The sequence below is a fragment of the Telmatherina bonti genome, assembly GCF_933228915.1.
Source record: "Telmatherina bonti genome assembly, chromosome: 20".
Lineage (NCBI taxonomy): Eukaryota > Metazoa > Chordata > Actinopteri > Atheriniformes > Telmatherinidae > Telmatherina > Telmatherina bonti.
This window is the reverse complement of record NC_136618.1, coordinates 16806904-16826899: the sequence shown is the minus strand read 5'-3', so window position 1 is coordinate 16826899 and position 19996 is coordinate 16806904. Positions and strand designations below refer to the sequence as shown.

General features: G+C 39.1%; 2 protein-coding genes across 2 annotated transcripts; both read left to right on the top strand.

Annotated features, from left to right (window-relative positions):
* Positions 1-8454: 8454 nt before the first annotated feature.
* rrs1 (ribosome biogenesis regulator 1 homolog) lies at positions 8455-10229 on the top strand. The gene has a single exon (XM_079259566.1). It carries the CDS (start codon positions 8478-8480, stop codon positions 9525-9527), a length of 1050 nt encoding a protein of 349 aa, XP_079115692.1. The 5' UTR covers positions 8455-8477; the 3' UTR covers positions 9528-10229.
* A 2868-nt stretch (positions 10230-13097) lies between these two features.
* Positions 13098-17028, top strand: LOC306770913 (vexin; the record flags this gene model as incomplete). Its single annotated transcript, XM_079259933.1, has 5 exons — positions 13098-13164; positions 13420-13451; positions 14181-14348; positions 16075-16157; positions 16785-17028. 5 exons carry the CDS (start codon positions 13098-13100, stop codon positions 17026-17028), a joined length of 594 nt encoding a protein of 197 aa, XP_079116059.1.
* Between the last annotated feature and the right edge of the window lie 2968 nt (positions 17029-19996).

Here is a 19996-nt window from a genome sequence, read left to right as displayed (position 1 = left end):
CTAATAACCGAGTTGCAATTCTTTTTTCCAGGTCAACAAAGTGGTCAGATATGAAACTTGCCATTAAAAAGTGTGTTGCAGCAGCACAGAGACAGGAGGAGGTCATCCAGACCTGAGCCTGATGGCGACAGAAGAAAACGTGCTTCTTTAATTGGATCTGAGTCCATCTCCAGCATCACAGGTGGTGGACACACAGACACCCTTACATTAGATCCAGAGGAGAATGATAAACCCTTTTTTACTGACATTGTAATATCTAACAGTTTAACCTTGACAGAATAATTAACAAGACATATTACACATATTAGAATAATTACACAGGTTTATGATCGTGATGGGGGCAATGGTTCGACCACAAAATCTCAAAGTGAATACACTTTTTAAAACTGTTAAACATCTGTGTTTACTTGCATAAACAAAGCATTGTTGTGTTCAAGGTACTGTTTAATAAAACCCCTTTTTATAGCCTACAATATGCTAAAATGGGTTTTTGCAAATATTTCAATTCTGAATACTGAGTTTGAGGTTTGTTTAATAATTATTTTTAGGGGTCTGGGGTGCTGCACCACAAATCCACACTGACTCACACTTGTGCACTCTCAGACCTGTTTGTGAGACTTGATCGTAAAGAAACCATGGTCGTTGTGAATAAATATGTCACCTTGATAGCAGCAAATGGCTTTCCAAAATTCTAATATACATCAGTGGTACCTTACACATCCAAGCCAGTTATGCAACTCTAGTCCCCCTGACACTTTTTGAAAATGTGAAGTCATCTGACCACAGAGCATGTCTTCTGTTTTTCTGTTGTCTGAGATGAATTTTTGCTCAGATAATGTTAACTCAGCTGCATTTCTTTGCATATCTGGATGCAGCAGCAGACTGTGCTTTGAGCCAATGATTTATCCAGCACAGCCACACAGGCTCATTCAGTCCCTGGATAAGCCCATGTGGCTGTGCTGATCATGTGCACGGTGCTTTCTCACGCAGTGTTACATGATTTCTCAAAGGTCATCTGAATCCTGCTGTGATTTGGAGCTTCGGCATGGGCAAACTCAATGTATTGAGATTTTTTTTTAAAAACTGATTCTATGAGCTCAAAATGAGTCAAGACTTCTGTTTAATCATAAAGGCTAAATCTTTGGTGAATGTTCCTTTAAATGTTCCTGCTGGCACGCTCACCTGGCATTAATTAATCTGCTGATTATGGAATTTCCCAGAATTGTTATTTGTGTTTTCTACAAACATTTCTGTCTTTGCTTCTCTTCTAACTGTTTTGAATGCATTGCTTTTCTAAAATGTGTTTACATTGTCAGTACAGTTATTAACAGTTTTCTCACCAAAGACAGAAAATAATTTCTTTGTTTCCTGGTCACTTCAATAAAAGTTATATGAAAATAAAAGACTTTGGGTTTTGCTGTATTTTTGAAAACCTCTAATTTATATTTGGAAGAATGGCTAAAAGGCTGAACAATGTTTTAGTTACAAAGACAATATTTACCAAACCAGAAACAGTGATTCTCTTCCTTTTACATTACCAGTAGTTGAGTATAACTAAATACTTTACTCAAGCACTAAATTTAAGTACAAATTTGAGGGACTTGTGCTTTACCAGAGCCAATCATGATTGTTTGTTTATTTGCTCCTTTTGATGCTAAACGGTACTATTACTGTCCAGACTAAACATGGAGAAGCAGTATTTAACTGTTATGCTGCAAACAAGTGGAACAAACTGCCAGTGGAGAGTAAACTCATCAATTGTAGACACTAATAAATCCAGGTTAAAAGCATTCCTTTTCTCATTTGCATATGCAAGAAATCTGCACTGTAACTTTGAGTTGATCTTGCTTTTGATTATTTAATATAATGTATGATTTTATTGGGATTTTTGCTAATTTTCATTGTCTTTTATGCCATTATCTTTCTTTACACCATCTGTAATGTACAGAAGAGTGTAAAACATTTTGAATTGTCTTGGACTGAAAGGTGCTATACAAAAAAACTTACCTTGCCTACATTTTAACTTTAATGCATTGATCCGGCAGCCTAATAAAATGAGATATTTTACCAGAAAAAAAACAGAAAACAAATGAAAAGATTTTAAGTCTACTGATCAGTTGATGCAATTACATCTTAAATTATAACTCAGTCATATAATGAACATGCAGCAACTGTTTTCATGCTAAATATTTTATCTAGACTACTTTCTATTGTTTATGGAGTTTTTCTTCTTTTGTTTTTAATTTATTTAAATACTTCAGAAGTCATTTAAACAATTATTATTTTTATTATTCTCTATTTTCATAAATGCACAAAAAATCATTTTATTCTATGTTGCACTGTAAATGTGACATTGAGTGATATATATATATATATATATATATATATATATATATATATATATATATATATATATATATATATATATATATATATATATATATATATATGTGTGTGTGTGTGTGTGTGTGTGTGTGTTCTTTTGCATAATTACAAATTTTCTACACTTAGTACTTAAGTGTGTTTTCTCTGTTATCATTAGTATTTAAATCCAACTGAATCCCTCTGCAATACTGTACATGTCATTACATTTACTGCCCGTGAAGCTTAGGTAGGATTTAGACAGCAGAAGAATGTCTACATCCATGAAAAGTCCTAAATGTCTTGTATAATGGGACACACATTGGAAAGGGGAATGAGCTGAGCTAATCAGACTGAGACAAATGAATTGGAAATAAAGAAATCTCAACCAGCAAGCGGTGTCACTTGAAAACAGTAATGTGTCATGAAAAGAACTTATTCTGAGTCTTATCCTCTAAGCACATTTAAAAGTTACGGAGATGTGCACAATGAAAGCTGGAAAGTCTTTGCTTTGTGGTGACAGCTCATAGAGAACTTTATCCGGCCTGTATGTGTATCCTCTCATGAAAAAATAAATAAATAAAAAGACAGAAAGGGGGGAAAAAACATGAAAAAGTAATCCTGTTTGGCTGAATTCACCCTGGATCAAAAGTCAGCAAAAAATGGCACCAGCAGACGAGGTCAGCCAGCTAACAAGTGGACTATGTTCAAATTGGGTGATTTTAGACGATATATGTCCACGTCATCAAGGACCTTATAGCCCTCACTAAATCACGACGGGGACTTTGGGCCACTAATTACGCTTTTCCTCTTCACATCTCCAAACACAGCATCACTTGTGACCTTATCTCTGTGCCTGCCAGAGTGTTAGCATTCACATGGCAAGTGTGGCGATGAATTTAATTACTGGAGCCCAAAATAATAACACTGTTGTCTTTCAGCAACCAATAGCCAGTCAATTGTCTTAGAACCCCACCCTCCCTCCTCCAAATTAAAGGAGACGAGGGTAAAAATAGAGTTGTTATTGTCTCGAGTCTAACCAATGCAATGAAGCGAGGGGATGTGATATTAATAATTCAAGAGGTTTAATTTCTCAAGAAAACACAAACAGCAATCCTATTATAAAGTTTATCACAGCTCCAGAACTTTAAAATGATGTGCAGACATTTCAGGAGTCATAGCACTGAAACTTACAGAGATGCCAAAGAAGACCTTGATATAATACTCAACTTACAAAATATATATTCTAGAGTTTTTCTTAAAGAAAAAAAGTCCAAGTGGCTTTGTCACTGAGTGTTCATTATTTCAGCAAGTGTTAGTTTGCAGAAACAAATTATTTTGACTACTTGTTAAATTATTAACTCTCTTTCTTTCATGTCTAGCACATGGGAATGAAATTGATTGAAATTTTTGCTGTTAGATTTGCAAATGCTTTCAGTGATGAAATGAAGGAAGGAAAAAGCAAAGCAAATATGCCTGTCTCTGTTTAATGAGGATTTCAAATTTATTTAAAAGGTAGAAATTTGTAGTAAAAACTGAAGTTTGGAGATAATTCTTGGTCTTGAAAAGAGTCACACAGTTCACCCAGTGTTAAAGCACTAAATCTGCTTTATGGTTGCTAAGCATCGGGGTTTGTTTAAAACTGCAACTTTAAATTACTCTTATTATGCTTTGTCATTTGTCTGTCATCTGAATCGTCAGCTGACTTCATTTGTTTGAACATAAGACTTCTGATCCTAGGTCCAGGAAATAATGTTGCACCGCTGGACTTGTATAAAACACACAAGGCATGAGGGGTGCAGTCTTGGTCATGCTCATCATTTGGGTAAACAGGATAAATCTGGACTAATCCGGCAATATTATCCTTATACATTGCTCCAGAGTTCAGAATTAATGCTCCTCAGTAACCTGGAGCTTTTTTCCAATCATCCTGACTAATAAATGTGTTTTTTGCGGTTTTGCAGCTCTTTAGTTAACATTGCCATATAGGTCTTCTCCTCGCTATGTAGATTTTCTCTGATTTTCACAATAAAAAATTAACGTTTCTGCCCGTAATTTTTCAGTTTTATTCACCAGTTGTTTAAGTGAGCTAAGATTGAGTTCAACCAGGAATTTCTTCCATCCACTTTTTCTTCCTCAAGGAAAATGATTCATCACTATCCTTCCACGTTGTTTGGCCCCAGGCTGAGGCCTGTTTTAAATATTCAGATTTTGTGATGGCCGGATGGACTCGCTGCAGCTGACTTTCACCATTAGTTAAGGTCAATTAACTTCTTGCCAGCTGAAAATATTTCAGCACTGCAGTACTTTACCAATGAGATGTGTTCTTTTTCCATTTGCTCTACCAACAATATTATTTGAGATATTTTCTAAACTAATCCAGACGTTTTTCATAACTTCCTTCCGAATACTTCATACAAATATACACACTGCTCAAAAGAAATTAAGGGAACACGTTGTAGATCTGAATTAATGAAATATTTTTATTAAATACTTTGTTCTTTCCATAGTTGAATGTGTTCACAACAAAATCACACAAAATTATCAATGAAAATCAAATGTATCAACCCATGGAGGTCTGGATTTGGAGTTATACTCAAAATGAAAGTGGAAGAACACACTACAGGCTGATCCAACTTTAATGTAATGTCTTCGAAACAAGTCAAAATGAGGCTAAGTAGTGTGTGTGGCCTCTGCATACCTGTATGACATCCCTACAACGCCTGGGCATGCTCCTGATGAGGCGGCGTATGTCCTCCTGAGGGATCTCCTCCCAGACCTGGACTGGAGCATTCACCAACTCCTGGACAGTCTGTGGTGCAACTTGGCATTGGTGGATGGAGCAAGACATGATGTCCCAGATGTGCTCAGCTGGATGCAGGTCTGGGGAACGGGCGGACCAGTCCATAGCATCGATGCCTTCACGTTGCAGGAACTGCTGACACACCCCAGCCCCATGAGGTCTGGCATTGTCTTGCATTAGGAGGAACACAGGGCCAACTGCACCAGCATATGATCCCACAAGCGATCTGAGGATCTCATCTCAGTACCTAATGGCAGTCAGGCTACCTCTGGTGAGCACATGGAGGGCTGTGCAGTCCTCCAAAGAAATGCCACCCCACACCATTACTGACCCACTGCCAAACTGGTCATGCTGGAGGATGTTGCAGGCAGCAGAACGTTCTCCATGGCGTCTCAAGATTCTGTCGCGTCTGTCACATGTGCTCAGTGTGAACCTGCTCTCATCTGTAAAGAGCAGAGGGCGCCAGTGGCAAATTTGCCAATCTTGGTGTTCTCAGGCAAATGCCAAACGTCCTGCATGGTGTTGGGCTGTAAGCACCTGTCAGGCCATCATACCACCCTCATGGAGTCTGTTTCTGACTGTTAGAGCAGACACATTTGTGGCCTGCTGGAGCTCATTTAGCACAGATCTGGCAGTGCTCCTCCTGTTCCTCCTTGCACATAGAAGGAGTCAGCGGTCCTGCTGCTGGGTTGTTACCCTCTCACAGCCTCCTCCACATCTCCTGATGTACTGGCCTGTCTCCTAGTAGCACCTCCATGCTCTGGACACTACGCTGACAGATACAGCACACCTTCTTGCCACAGCTGGCATTGATGTGCCATCCTGGATGAGCTGCACTACCTGAGCCACCTGTGTGGGTTGTAAACTCCGTCTCATGCTACCACTACAGTGAAAGCACCGCCAGCATTCAAAAGTGACCAAACCATCAGACAGAAAGCATCGGAACTGAGAAGTGGTCTGTGGTCACCACCTGCAGAACCGTTCCTTTATTGGGTGTGTCTTGCCAATTGCCTATAATTTCCATCTGTTGTCTATTCCATTTGTACAACAGCATGTGGAATTGATTGTCAGTCAGTGTTGCTTCCTAAGTGGACAGTTCAATTTCACAAAAGTGTGGTTGGCTTGGAGTTACATTGGGTTGTTTAATTGTTCCCTTTATTAGGTTAAGATTATCTAATTCTGTACTAAATTAAAGTTAGCATTAGCAGCATGCAGCATTAGCTTCCCACCATTGTTTGTAACTTCTGGATGGTACATCTTCAGATGACATATCAAATTGGTGGCATTAAATGATTTGATGCAACATCCTCCTTGCATTACTTCAACTTTTCATGTATTGCATACTGGCTTTTCCAGTATGTCTTTTGGCACTGTGAAAAATAACCACATCAAGAATAATGTTTCTTCAGTTAAATACCCCACGATGCTGTACTGCATAATACACACACAAACAGCCGGAAAACAGCCTATATACTGGCCTAGAAAACTGGCTCAGTTTTACTTATCACACCAATATCGATATGGTAAAAAAAAAAAAGATAAAAAGATGAACATCTGCTGATACTGTTATTAATGCAAACGTTTATGGATTTAACAGACTTCCATTCAAAACCATCAACTTCTCTCATGAAATATAAAGTAGATTTATTTTCTCAATGAGTCATTACAGTGTCATCATGGAGAATGGTTCCTTGTAATCGTTGAGTTTGAGGTCTCATGAAAACAATTCCATGATTTAATATTAATACTCATGTTTAAATTAGCTCATTTGTTTTCAGCATCACTTTCCAGCTCCATAAACATTCTTCAAATATGTCCACTTTTGGCTCAAGAATTACCAACATGGCCATATGCTGAACATGAATCTTGAAAAAAATCACGTCCATGAAACAATGACTGATAATGATGATGATGATGAGCTTCTTGTCTATCTGATGTATACCATTAGAATTCATGGTCTTAATCGCCAAAATTGTTATCATATTTTACAAACACTGCCATTTCTCAACATTTTCATTTTTATTCTTTTCATCACATACTGCAGCGTAGCACAAGAAATAAGAAAAAAAATCATAAAGATTAAATTAATTTAATCCAGGCTTTAACTTGACACATATGATACATAAGAAAAACACAAGGATTTCTAAGCAGAAGACAGGATGAAGCATCTTATATCTCTGTGTGTTACACGCAAACCTCATTTAGATCAATGATCTTGGAGGAAACCACAGTTATTGACTGTTATCACCAACCAATATCACTGTTGTAACAGGAAACTGATATTACTCTGAATTTTATTCTGAACCAGTGAGACGGAGTCATTAGGGATTATCTGCTCAAGTGAAAACATTGTTCCGCTTTCACCAATAATTAACACGTGTCTCCACAAGCTCCACAAACAGGTCATTGATTCAGCATGCAGCTTACAGTATGAGACATAATGAATATCTGTAAGGAGTCCTTAATGGCAGTGGAACAGATGGCAACATTGATATCATCTTGTCTCAAGCTGGCCTCGTTGATAGGAACAAGAATCTTTATCCTGCCCCCTACAGGCAAAAGTTGTCATACTAATGTAAAGTCTCTTTGGTTTGTCTTTTTGAGTTATGACACTTTTAACACTTTTGTACAATGATGCACATATGTCTATGCAGATTTACGGTACTATATTATAATAAACATATAAGCTGGTGAGCCCTTCGATGGACTGGTATAGGCTCCAGCTTCCCCGCGACCCTTCATTGGACTAAGCGGTTAGGATAATGAATGAATTAATAAGCTGGCGATTTTTTTCCATTAGGATCATGTTAAATGAATATTTGCAATGATGTATTTTTTCTTTGCTTTTCTTTTTTCTTTCTTTTTTTTTTTTTTTAATTTAACCATCCGGGAAAGTCCTGTTGAGATCCAAAGATCTCTTTTCCAAGGGAGTCCTGGCCAAGAGGCAAAATCACAACACACCCAAGACAATTAAAACAGTAAAAAGCATTATATAAGGTTAAAAACAAGGTTAGAGTTCATTTCCAGGTCCTTCAGAATAGCTTCAAACTGGGATGAAGTTCTAAGATGTTGAAGTTCAATTGTCCTTTACAGAGACTTCTAGTCTGTAGGTGCAGACATAATGTTTCATTATATCTGTTTCATTCATGTAAGTGCTGGAACTTTTCGTGTCCCTGTATCTGAAGCAGTGAAGCAACATCGCCCTCTTGTGGCCACAGGTGGAACATCCCTTTGCGATCTATGACCCGGAACTAGATCACAGCGTGTTTCTGATTCACATGTGGGAGCTACATACGCTACACGAGATACAAACATGGCAGCATGCACTGTGGAAGAGTTGTTAGCTAAAGCTGAGAAAGAAGAGGCTGAAAAACTGAAAAGTATATCCGTCCAGAAGGAGTTGGAGCTGGACTTTGATATCGGGAACCTGCTCGCCTGTGACAAAAATCGCATCGAGTCCCGGGACTTCAGGGGCAAAAAGAAGGAGGATTTCTTAAGGTCGCTAGCTCGTGACAACACGCAGCTTCTTATTAACGAAATATGGAAGCAGCCCACAGAAAGAGTCGAGGAGGCGATAGTAGCCAAACTACCGGATCCCTCGACGCGACTGCCCAGAGAGAAACCTCCTCCCAAGCCTAGACCTCCAACTAAATGGGAGCAGTTCGCCAAGCTAAAAGGCATACAGAAGAAGAAGAAAACCAACCTGGTTTGGGATGAAACTGCAAAGGAATGGCGGAGGCGCTGGGGCTACAAAAGAGCCAAAGATGACACGAAAGACTGGCTGATTGAGGTGCCAGAAAACGCAGACCCGAATGAGGATCAGTTCGCCAAACGCGTTAAAGCCAAGAAGGAGAGAGTGGCCAAAAACGAGCTGAATAGGCTGAAAAACATTGCCAGGACGCAGAAAGGCAAAGCTCCCGGTGTGGGCCTGCTTCCCAAAGCCCAGCAATCTAAAGACGAGCTGGCTAGAGCTGTTAGTGTGGCCAAAACCTCCACAGCATCTGTCGGGAGGTTTCAGGAGAGTCTGTCCAAAGAGAAGCCGCCCAAAAACACCGGCAAGAAGAGGAAATTTCAGCCGCTCATCGGGGACTTCTCAAGCGAGAAGCAGAAGCAGCTGGAACTTCTCCAGACCATTGGCAGCAAGACGCCCAAATTAGATATCACCAAGGCAGTGAATAAACAGATGAGAGAGGAGGACAGAGAGGAGGCTGCAGCTAAACGCAGCAAGGGAGGAAAGAAGGGACGTAAAGGCAACATGCCAGGGAAGGGCAAAGGTAAAGGAAAAGGAGGTAAAGCTGGAGGAGGGGGGCAGAAAGGCAGACCTGGAGGAGGAGGGAAGAGAGGCAAACCTGGAAAGCACTGAGGACTCTGATGTCCCAAGGAGAGTTGGACTGGTAATTTCTTGTACAAGATTGTGACTGTCAGGAGTGATGTTGTGACATCTGAGTGACTGCTCCTGGTTATGCAAATGAACTGAACTGTAAGATGATGCCAGCATCACAGAGGCCTGATTAAAGAAAAACGTTAAAGTATTTCATCAGAAGTCAAAGCTGTTTTTTTTTATTTTTGGTTTTCCTTTTCAATTACACCAACATAAGTCATAACAGCTCAGTCTGAATCTTTTAATATATAAGAGATATTATACACAACTTTTTTTTTAAAAAAACTTCTAAATGTATTAGATGCACAATTGCAGAAACATCTTAGTTTTATTTGTTTGCACGCCGAATGTTGTAAACAGTAATAAATATATGGTACACAACTGTTTTCCTAAGTAAAAAATACATTTTCACGTATTTTATGTCATAAATGCATAATAAACATGGCCATAGGTGTAACTAGCACTTCTTGAAGGTTTTTTGGAACTATGCAAAGTGACAAATGAATACAAACATTAGTGGGTTTGGAAGAATCCACCTTGAATTATGGTTTTAATCCAAGACAAAAGTATTTTAAAAAATGTGCTTTTTTAGTTACAGTAGAAATTAACTAAAATTGTTTAAACAGTATAGTTCCACAGTTTCTACCTGTAATTGTATATAAACGACTACTAAAATAAAACAGCTTCCCCTTTGACATGGCTACACAGCTATGGCTTCCAGCATGAAGCAGTTCTATCTCTGCTGTATGTACGGTATTTTCATTAGGCTGCCCTCTGATGGACTGGTCACCTGTCCAGGTTGTACCCTGCGTCTCGCCCAATGATTGCTGGGATAGGCTTCAACTTCCCCGCGATCCTTAATCAGACTAAGCAGTCTGGAAAATGAATGAATGAATTTTCATAAGGCCACCATCTTCCCAAATACATTGATTTACCTTTATTTGCTTAATTTGGTTGGCTGAATTGATTTGACAGTAGCTGTTGAATGAACAAGTATTGACATTTTTAACCATTTTTTAAATAATTTTTTTCAGACCGACTACAATAAGTAACGCAATTAATCATCACATAAGACTGGATTTAACTTCATCACAGCTTGTGTTGACTCACCCCACATATTTAATGATGTGATTTTTAAAAAAAAAGCTTAATGCTTACAAAGAAAGTGCTACATACACTCATCCTTCCTGACTCTTGATGCAAGCTGATGCTAGAGTTTGTCTCATTTTAGTGTTATGTTGCCAACTCTGCCACTCAGACCAGTCTGATTATTTGGTTCTGAGAGTCAGCTTGCTGTAAGAAATAACTGAACTATTACAATAGGCTGTTCATTACAAAGCTCCCGCTTGAACCTGCTCCTGATTAATATCTTTCTAATACATTAGGAGAAACTCATGGGTAGATTTTAATTATACACCTGATATGTGTGCTGTCCACTAATTTTAGAGGACTCCACTGTGGATTTTAGTTGTAAATGACAGAAAACATGTTGATCCTTCTGCATACTCATGATGGCCTTCCTACAGAAAATATATTGATAATCTATAAATCTGTCTTCTGCAATAAATCTAAGTAACCAATGATGCACAACGTCAGGCAACTTGGAAGCGTCATAAAATGTAGGCGCTGCTAGTTTGTACACTAAGAAACCCAAAGCGACTGATGCAAGGGAAGATATTTCAAGATTTAAATTTTGTTACATTAAATCTGTAACTTCATGAAGGGAGTGAGTGAAATCTGTGTCCTGGCATCTAACCAATGTATAAAAGTGCATTTAAAGAAAAGTACATGTCTCCTGTTTGTGGGTTGTGCCATTTAATCAGCAGCATACTTTAAACATAAACAATTTCTCTCAATAATTTGCTTTTTTATTTTGCACCATGTAACATTTATATATTTCTGATTAATTTCACAGGTCATGGTGATTAAAATCACCCCAGTCATTTATTGTGGGTTTGCTGATATTTTCAGGAGATGAGAGGTGTTGGGATTTGCATCCATATAGTTTTTAATAAAACCCCAATAAATCTAAACGCCAATTACTCAAGATATGATCATTGCTGCAGCATTGCCTACAGGGTTTTATCCCTCACAGTCATATATCTAACATGTATGTCTTCTCTTGTTATCCAGCTCTGTTCTAATGCACCCACCCTCCCCACCGGTTTAGCATAGCATCAAATCCATTTTTAATGCAGCCCAGGTAGCAGCCGATGCTTTGAAGTCTTAACTTTTTTTTAAAGCGCCATGCATAATTTTTCCAAACCGGTCCTAGCTTGGGTTATTGTTAAATGCTTAAACTCTGAGCTGCTAATTATGCTACCATTTTCCTATTCCTAGAAGTGAGCATTAGACTGAGTTTTTTTTTTCTAAGAGGTTTAGCTGGGGTTTTTGGTTACGTAAGGGCTTTGCTTTGGTCTTTGTGTCTCGACTGAAGGCATCACACTGAATTAGGAGCAGTAAGAAGTGTAACGCATACTTCACAAAGCCAAGATTTGTACCTCCAGTGTGTTTTCACACAACGTACACCAATAAAACATAAAAGTGAATGCCACGCTCTTTAGCTGTTTGCATTTCACTTTCTGCAGGTATGCACATATGGCTGATTTTAAAGGAAGCTTTCTTACAGCTAAGAGGAATGATATTTTGCAGATCTTCTGCAGCAACGGTTAATGAGGTTAATTAGCTGTTTCATCCATGTACAGGTGCTTCCTTTTTCTGTTTCCACACAAAGATACTTGTTGCTCTGATCACTTGAATGATCCTGACAGGATTTCACTTCCTGCTTGCACTTTATCTGAAAAACTGAAAATCTACATTTTCCAATAGAAATAAAGCTGATAAAATCACTCTGCACCTTGTTCTAACAGCCATTTCTTATTTTTGCCAGCGTATTCGCTTCAGATGTGACAGTGCGGCTGAGTGACTGCTCTTGTGTAACTGATGGATGCTTTTTAATTGCTACTACAAGCCAAGCTCCATCACAGCATAGCAAGAGAGGGGAGGTGGTGGTGTTTCAATCACCATCTGCTGAGCAGTTCGCCACCACGTCCAAAGCTTATTCATCTTTGTCCCTGCTTAACCAGGCTACTGGAAAGTGGGCCACAGTCAATAACTCTAAATCAATCAAGCCTCCTTGATGAGATAAAATTATGAATTGTCATTCATGTCAGAGCAAGCTGTGGCAGCAGCCTCTAAACCTCTCCTGCAACATGACCAGATGGTCAAAGAACAATAGATGTCATCATGAAGACAGGTTGCCTACTAATGAACTCTTAACTTTTTATCCCACTGCTGAACTAACAAATTGAAAACAGGTATTTTATTATGTGGTATTTGATCTTTAAAACAAATAAAGTCTGTTTATTTTCGTACACTTTCCATCCCAAATTGAGATCTCAGTTTTGCAGTGCATGCTTGTGTGTGTTGTATTCTGGGAAGGATGTCCAGCAAGAGTCAGTGCTGCAGTGGATTAGTCAGCTGCATTTATTTTAAGGAAGTGCAAAGAGATCGCAGGAGCCTCTGTCAGTGTGCAAGTGTCAGATCTTCATCATGCAGCACATCTACATGCACAGCAGTGAGCACTTTGAAGTCTTCACCACTGTCCTTGCTCCACAAGGTGAGTGAAATCATATCTGCAGTGAAGTGCTGTTTAGCGTGACATAATTTGCATTGTTAGTGAGAGCGAAGACAATGTGAGCTAATGCTTTGATTTCTCTCCTTGTGGTTTGGTTATTTACTGAAAGCTGCAGCTGCTGGGGTGCATTAGCATGTCCACTTCTATTAAAGTGTTGTCATGTGTATTTACAGTCATGGGAGATCTTAATACTAACCTTATTTTGCTGATTCATTCTCCTTTGCAATGGTCATGCAGCAAGATATCGCTACAGAGCAGAAGCTGAAAAGGCAAGTCTTAGATCATTCTTCATGTAAAACTTTCATCTTTCAAAAATGTGGTTTGTTTATTTAGCCTGATGTTTATCTTAAGAAAAAAAAGAGTTTTATAAAAAATAAATACTATACCATACTATACTATACTATACTATATATATATATATATATATATATATATATATATATATATATATATATATATATATATATATATATATATATATATATATATATATGTATATATATATATATATATATGTATATATATATATATATATATATATATATATATATATATATATATATATATATATATATATATATATATATATATATATATATATATATACACATGTTCTAAATATTCTGAATATTGATTTGAGTGAAACATTGATGTTTTTAAAAATCAGTTAACTTCCTGCTGTATTATCATAAATTTAATTGATCTTATTACTCTGACAAACAAACTGGGACACGTTTAGAAGACAGATAATGAGGAGTAGACCCAGATTTAGGGTTTATATTCCACAGCACTTAATCTCTAAATCTGGACATGCAATCCTCTCCATCTACAGTCTCTTCTGTAGAAGGAAAACAAGGTCTTAGATCATTAAAAAACAGAGGACAATGAAACAGGCAACAGCTCATTTAAGTTTAGGGTCAAATTCATAATTGCATCTGATAATTCCCGATACATAATCCCTGGCAAGAAATGACTGTAGCTATTTTTCTGTCCATTAGATGGTAGTAGTTCACAGATATAAGCCCCACTGGCCAGATGAGCTGGAGCTTTCTCCAGGTGACGTCATCCTGGTGCTGTCCAAACATGAGGAGGAGAGGTGGTTTGGGCGGCTGCAGGATGGGCAGCAGGGCTACTTCCCCGCTTCATGTGTGATGGAGTTGAGCCAGGTTGGTTGGCTGTCTGAATGTGCTTAGTAATGCAGTATGAAAGGACAGAGCTGCTGCTGCTCACTCTGAGAGCAGCTCCACCGTTCTCCTTGTTCTGCTTAAACACATCATTTTCAACATACAGTATCTCTGTTTGGGGGATATTATTTGAGTTTTTAGAAGTAGATAAAGCTAATCCACTGAACCAAGTAAGACTAAATACTTTATATTTACAGACTGTGAAAAAACAAAGGGGTCGTTGTTCGGCAAGTTTCAGATGTTTCCTGATGCAGCACCTCTGAACTAGATTACTGGATCAGCATGCTTGCACAACACTGACAACAAGCTGTTGAGGAGACTTGAGCAAATCTTTAGCCAGTTGCAGAAGGGCAGTAATGTTTTTTGTGACTTGCGGATTGACACCAGTCAATGTAAAAGACCTCACAGACCATCATACTCTTATTTCCACTGAGAGCTACTGTTTGGGTCAGGCCGATACAGTGAGCTGTACTTTTTTTTTGTTTATGTCTAAAATAAAAGAAGCTTCTTTCATTTGTTGGTCCATAAAAGAATGGTAAGGTGCAGTTAGAGCAGAGCTACTGGTGCCACATGGTACAGTATGTTAATTGGGGGATAGAAAAATGTCATTTCTCACAACAAAAGTGGGTGAGAAATAAACACCTTGTAGAAGTTCAGTTGTTTGGCTTCACTGTTCAGTCATTGCTGAAAAGATAATAAGAAAAGATGCCAGCAACTAGTAAGGTCTGGTCTGCAAACATTCCTGGTGGTCTTATTAATGTTACCACTGCCAAGGATGTTATGTTTTTCCCCTCTTTAATGTTTCTGGTTGTTTGTTAACAAATTTACATAAAAAACACTGCACAGATTTTTGTAAATTTTTTCTGAGAATGTTTTAATCTGACTTCGTTTCCATTAAATTTTAAGGGTGATCTATAAGGAGTTCTGGACTTTTTGAAGTATCCTTCACAATAGGGTTGGAAATGGACCACTGGGGGCTTATGGAGGGAGAAATGTCCTTTAATCTCTGTTGGTCATTGTCTTTTTGACAATGCTTTGGTGGAGTCAAAACTCATTACTTTGTAAGATGATCAGAATGTTGTTTTAGGGTTTTTTTTGGTACCCTGATCCACTTCCTCAAATTTGTTGTGAAGGTCAGAGATTGATCAACTGTGTTCTTTAATAGATGAATAAATAAAAGTAAAATTGAAATTGGAGTTATAAATAAGACAAAAATAAAACAGACAGACTGTATTAAATTTGAATCTGCTGGACCAAGATTTCCACTTGATTTTTCCACCCACAGATTTCTGTTTTGATTTGTCTTTGTTGAAATATTTCCTATTTATACAACTTGTCTAAAAATATTAGATTCTAGGTCACTTTGTGCAGAACTCCATGCTATTTTTGTAAACCTTCAAACACTATTATTAGAAGAAATGCCAGAAAGGTTTTTAACTTAACACTTGTTTATACCAACATTATTTATGTCAAATATAAATATCTGGCAGATGAAGATATTCAGTCTTTAAACTGAGCAGCACATATCCATTTACGTGTTTAGCTGATGTTTGCAGAAAACGAAATCAGACCATTACACAGACTACGATCAAAGGAAGAGAAAAAGTAGTAGAACACACAGAAGAAAGCATCAAAGGGAGTTTACAGATTATCTCAGGACATCAGTGAGCTATTTTTTAATCCGAATGCATTTTGTGTGCATTTACAGGCAAATGTGACTCCAAAAGGCCGACGAAGGAGTTTATCTCTCAGGACTCCTGCTGGGGACAGTGAGCGCATTAAATATGGAAAGTAAGTATAAACAGAAACGACTATTAATAAATGCATGCACCCCCCCCTCAAGCCTGCACATCACAGATACATGCACAGCATCCGGCAGATGTTCCTCACATCCCCCCATCTCCAAATCCCATCCCACCAAACCCCCTCCACCTCCAGCAGGTGGCCCCTCTCGTTCCTCATTAGATAACAAAGCACTCTGATTATCAAGCCCCTGAAACACACACACACACACACACACACACACACACACACACACACATACACATATGCATACAAGCCAATCCCCTCTTACTGCATTGCATCTCATTAGAGCCATAAAAGGACTAAAGGGAAATTTTGTAAATTCTTTAAAAACAGATATATTAAATAATATTGTAGTTGAATTATTGTTATCTGATGTTTAACATACCATAGTAATCAATGCTAACAAATGCAAGGGATTAATTATGTTTGTGAGAGAGTAAGGGACATAAACAAATACTTTTTCATGTTGATCATATTTCACTGTGTGTACACAAACACGCCCTGTACAGCACCCGGTACAGCACTGTGCCTGTCTTGTCATCCAGCAGTGGAATTCAGGTCATAAGGAATAAACAGGGCCTTTGTGTTTGTTATTTCCTCTTTGTCCCCCAGTGGACACATTCTACAGGCTTTCAAGAGAGGGAGCAGAGGAGGGGGAGGAGTGGGGTTGGACGAGGGCCAGGTTGAGCCTGAGGGCCCCTTCCTAGCGCAAAGGCCCCAGAACGCTCTTCCCCCGCCTGCGGCCTCCCACCCTCAGACACACAGATCTCCAAGTTTGCTCCACAGGATCTTGTTCAAGTGCCGGAAAAAGAGCGAATGCCAGGGAGCCACCAATGGGGCCTTCGAGGGTGACTAAGAAGCCCTTTTCCTTGTGCTGGGCCACTGAGCAGAGTCCACTTTCTTGGCGCAGCGCTGGGGATTAGGTGGGTAAGGAGCTTAGTTTATGAAACCTAAATATACGTCTTGACTATATAGATGTCCTGGACTTACGCGCATCAGGTGCTTTTGACGTCGCTATGTTATAAGGCGTAAGCAAAGAGTTTAAAATGCTGAATATAAATATCCCAGTAAGAAATGTCCCAGAAGTCCTTCTGCATGTTGCATCTGATGAACAACTCATGCTGTGACATCACTAATGAGGAGGTGTTGTTAAATGTTACTCTCTGTGCTATCAAAAGCCAGACATAAGCTTTATATGCAATTACAGCAACTATATGTGCAACACAGCAGCAGTATCACCCAATGAAACAATCTTTATTCAACTTGACTGTCAAATGCATCTTTTTTTATAGTGTTGATTCTGTTCCATGTGAGAAATGTTATTTATGTTTGTTTCTTTACCATAATTCTTGTATATACTGTATATATGTGGTTGTATATAAGTTATTCTGATGATGATAAAAAAAAAGCATTCCTTCCTGGCTTTGATTTGTTTATTTGCTTCCACACATAAACTCCTGTTCATTTTCCTTAGAACATTTTGGGCCTCCCCTTCTATTAACAATCCAGGAGGACAAAAAAAACCCTCTCTGGGGCAAAGGAAAGTGTGATTGAGGCCTGCCTAAAGCTTCACTAAAAGGAGGGATAGAGCCAGTTGTCCAGGCAACACCAAAGCAGCTCTCAGAAGTTGCATGTCATCATCTGTTGTGCCTCCCATCATGCCCCAGTGGCTGCATCTCTTTAGGTTGCCTCCTTCTAGTCACAGTGCATGCAAACAGCAAATCCAGTCCTAACTTTGGCCTTGACATCCAGAGGGAAACACTCCTCCTTCGGCTATTTGATATTCACTGTTGTATAATCCTTTGTTATGAAGGCAGTAGGAGGCAGTCACTCTGGGGCCAGTGATTGGGAGGCAAGACTTGTTCAGGAAAGGGTGTAACTGTTACAAAGGGAGACGGCTCCACTTGGTCCTCTGAGAACACTGATTTGTGAACAAAGTGAGCCTGTCTGTTACTTAAACATAACTGGTTTGTGACTTTCACTCTTGTGGAAAGCTCAGGAGAATATCTTGTGTGTACCCCTGAAATTTGACCGTTGAACAATATTACAAAGGACTGAGCAGAAAATAAATATTTCAACTTTCTTTTATAAATTTCCGGGTATTTGTATGTGAACACACATTGTTTGCTTCCTTTTCCACTTCTTAGATAAAACCACATGAAGTGCAGGTAAAACTTCCATGTAAGTTTAAGGACGCCATGTACGGATGGTGCTGCAAGGCATGGCAAATGTGAAAAAATGTGAGCCTGACCTGCCTCACAGGGGCTGACACATGCGGCAGTGGAAACAGTGACCTATTTAGGACGGAAAGGCCAGCATCCAATTTTAACACACACTACCACGCGCGCACACACATTTTTCAGGGCTGTGTATTCTCCCGCCAAAAAGATCACATCCCTGCTGCGTTGTGTTAGGTGTCTTCTTTGGGGTGGGGGAGGTTAGATGGGGAGGAGGAGGTGTAATGGGGTGCCTACCAGATGACTGCGCCGTCAGCCCTATAATGGGTTGCCATCTGCTGTCTAGCATACACAAAGGCAAACCGTGTGTGTGGGAGTGTGTGCTTGGAGAAGGAAGGCCGGGTAGGTTTTTGGCATATGCCTGCAGGCGCTGTTTCGTGTCTTTAGTAAGTAGCAATAAAAATGAGCACACACTTTATTTGGTCTAATCCTTGCAGACTCATTCATCTGAGGTACAGAGAATGGAGTAAAGGCTGTAAAATGTTGATATAATACATCTTCAGTAAGAAGAGTCTACTTTTTGTTAGAAAAACAAGCATATTTATAGCATGTGTCAATAGACCACTACAGTTTAGTGTTACATCCCTAAAATGATACAGGAAACATCAGGTTGCAGCCAATAACCAACAAAGAGGCAAAAGGTTCCTGGCATCTTTCAACTCAATGTATCGGTCACTCAGGAACAAAAGGCTTTCTTATCCATGAATAAAAGCAAAGACAGGACAGATTGATTGAGTGGACATAGCGTGCTTGTGGTGCCCATGTGTTTAAATGAACATTGTTTGCATGCACGCGCACTGCTGCTAATTCATAAGGCAGGTCATCATGTCCCTTGCCTCCCTCCATTTTGAGGGGCAATTGAGTGAATGGGCCTGTAAAACCAACAGCCTAAAGGACAAAGGAGCCCAGGGGCATTAAGTCATGGGTGAGTGGGCCCCTTTAGGGCCAGCAGCTGACCCTGTGGAGAGGCCTCTTGTTATGATGGAGGGGGCTCGTGTCCCTAGACCCCAGGCCAAGTTGACAGTATGCCAAACATATACATTAATATATAACATGAGAGTCAGGTTGAACCACTCTACGGGCTGTGTATCCCAGCTTTCACTTGCTTTACGTTCGACTCCACCTGGGATAGGGCAGTGATCAAAGATGGATCAAAGATGGAAAAGTATAGGTTCTACTTAACCAGTGGAAAACAGCATTTAGGGAATGGGTTTTTGGCAAGACCTCAGCTTGCTGCAATGCCTGCTGTGAATGTGTCAAAAAAAAGAACTAAAGATCATCAGATTTCTTTATTATGGTATGTAGGCGAGGCAATGAACTAATTTGTATGACAGCATTTGGCAGAGGAAGGAAACACCAGGAAAAATGTAAACACAGGAAAGTCAAAGCACCACAGAAGTCATGCAAGAGATGCATTTATTTTCCAAATTAAGTACACGGTTACAAAGATAGTTGGCAGGTTTTCTATGATACTTTGTTTATGACTTTAACTGAAAATACTACATAAAATAGTACAAGTGTTAGATGTGTGATTCACCCTGTAAATAAAAGCAAAGTCCAGCATTTTGAATATTGCTCATGCATAAC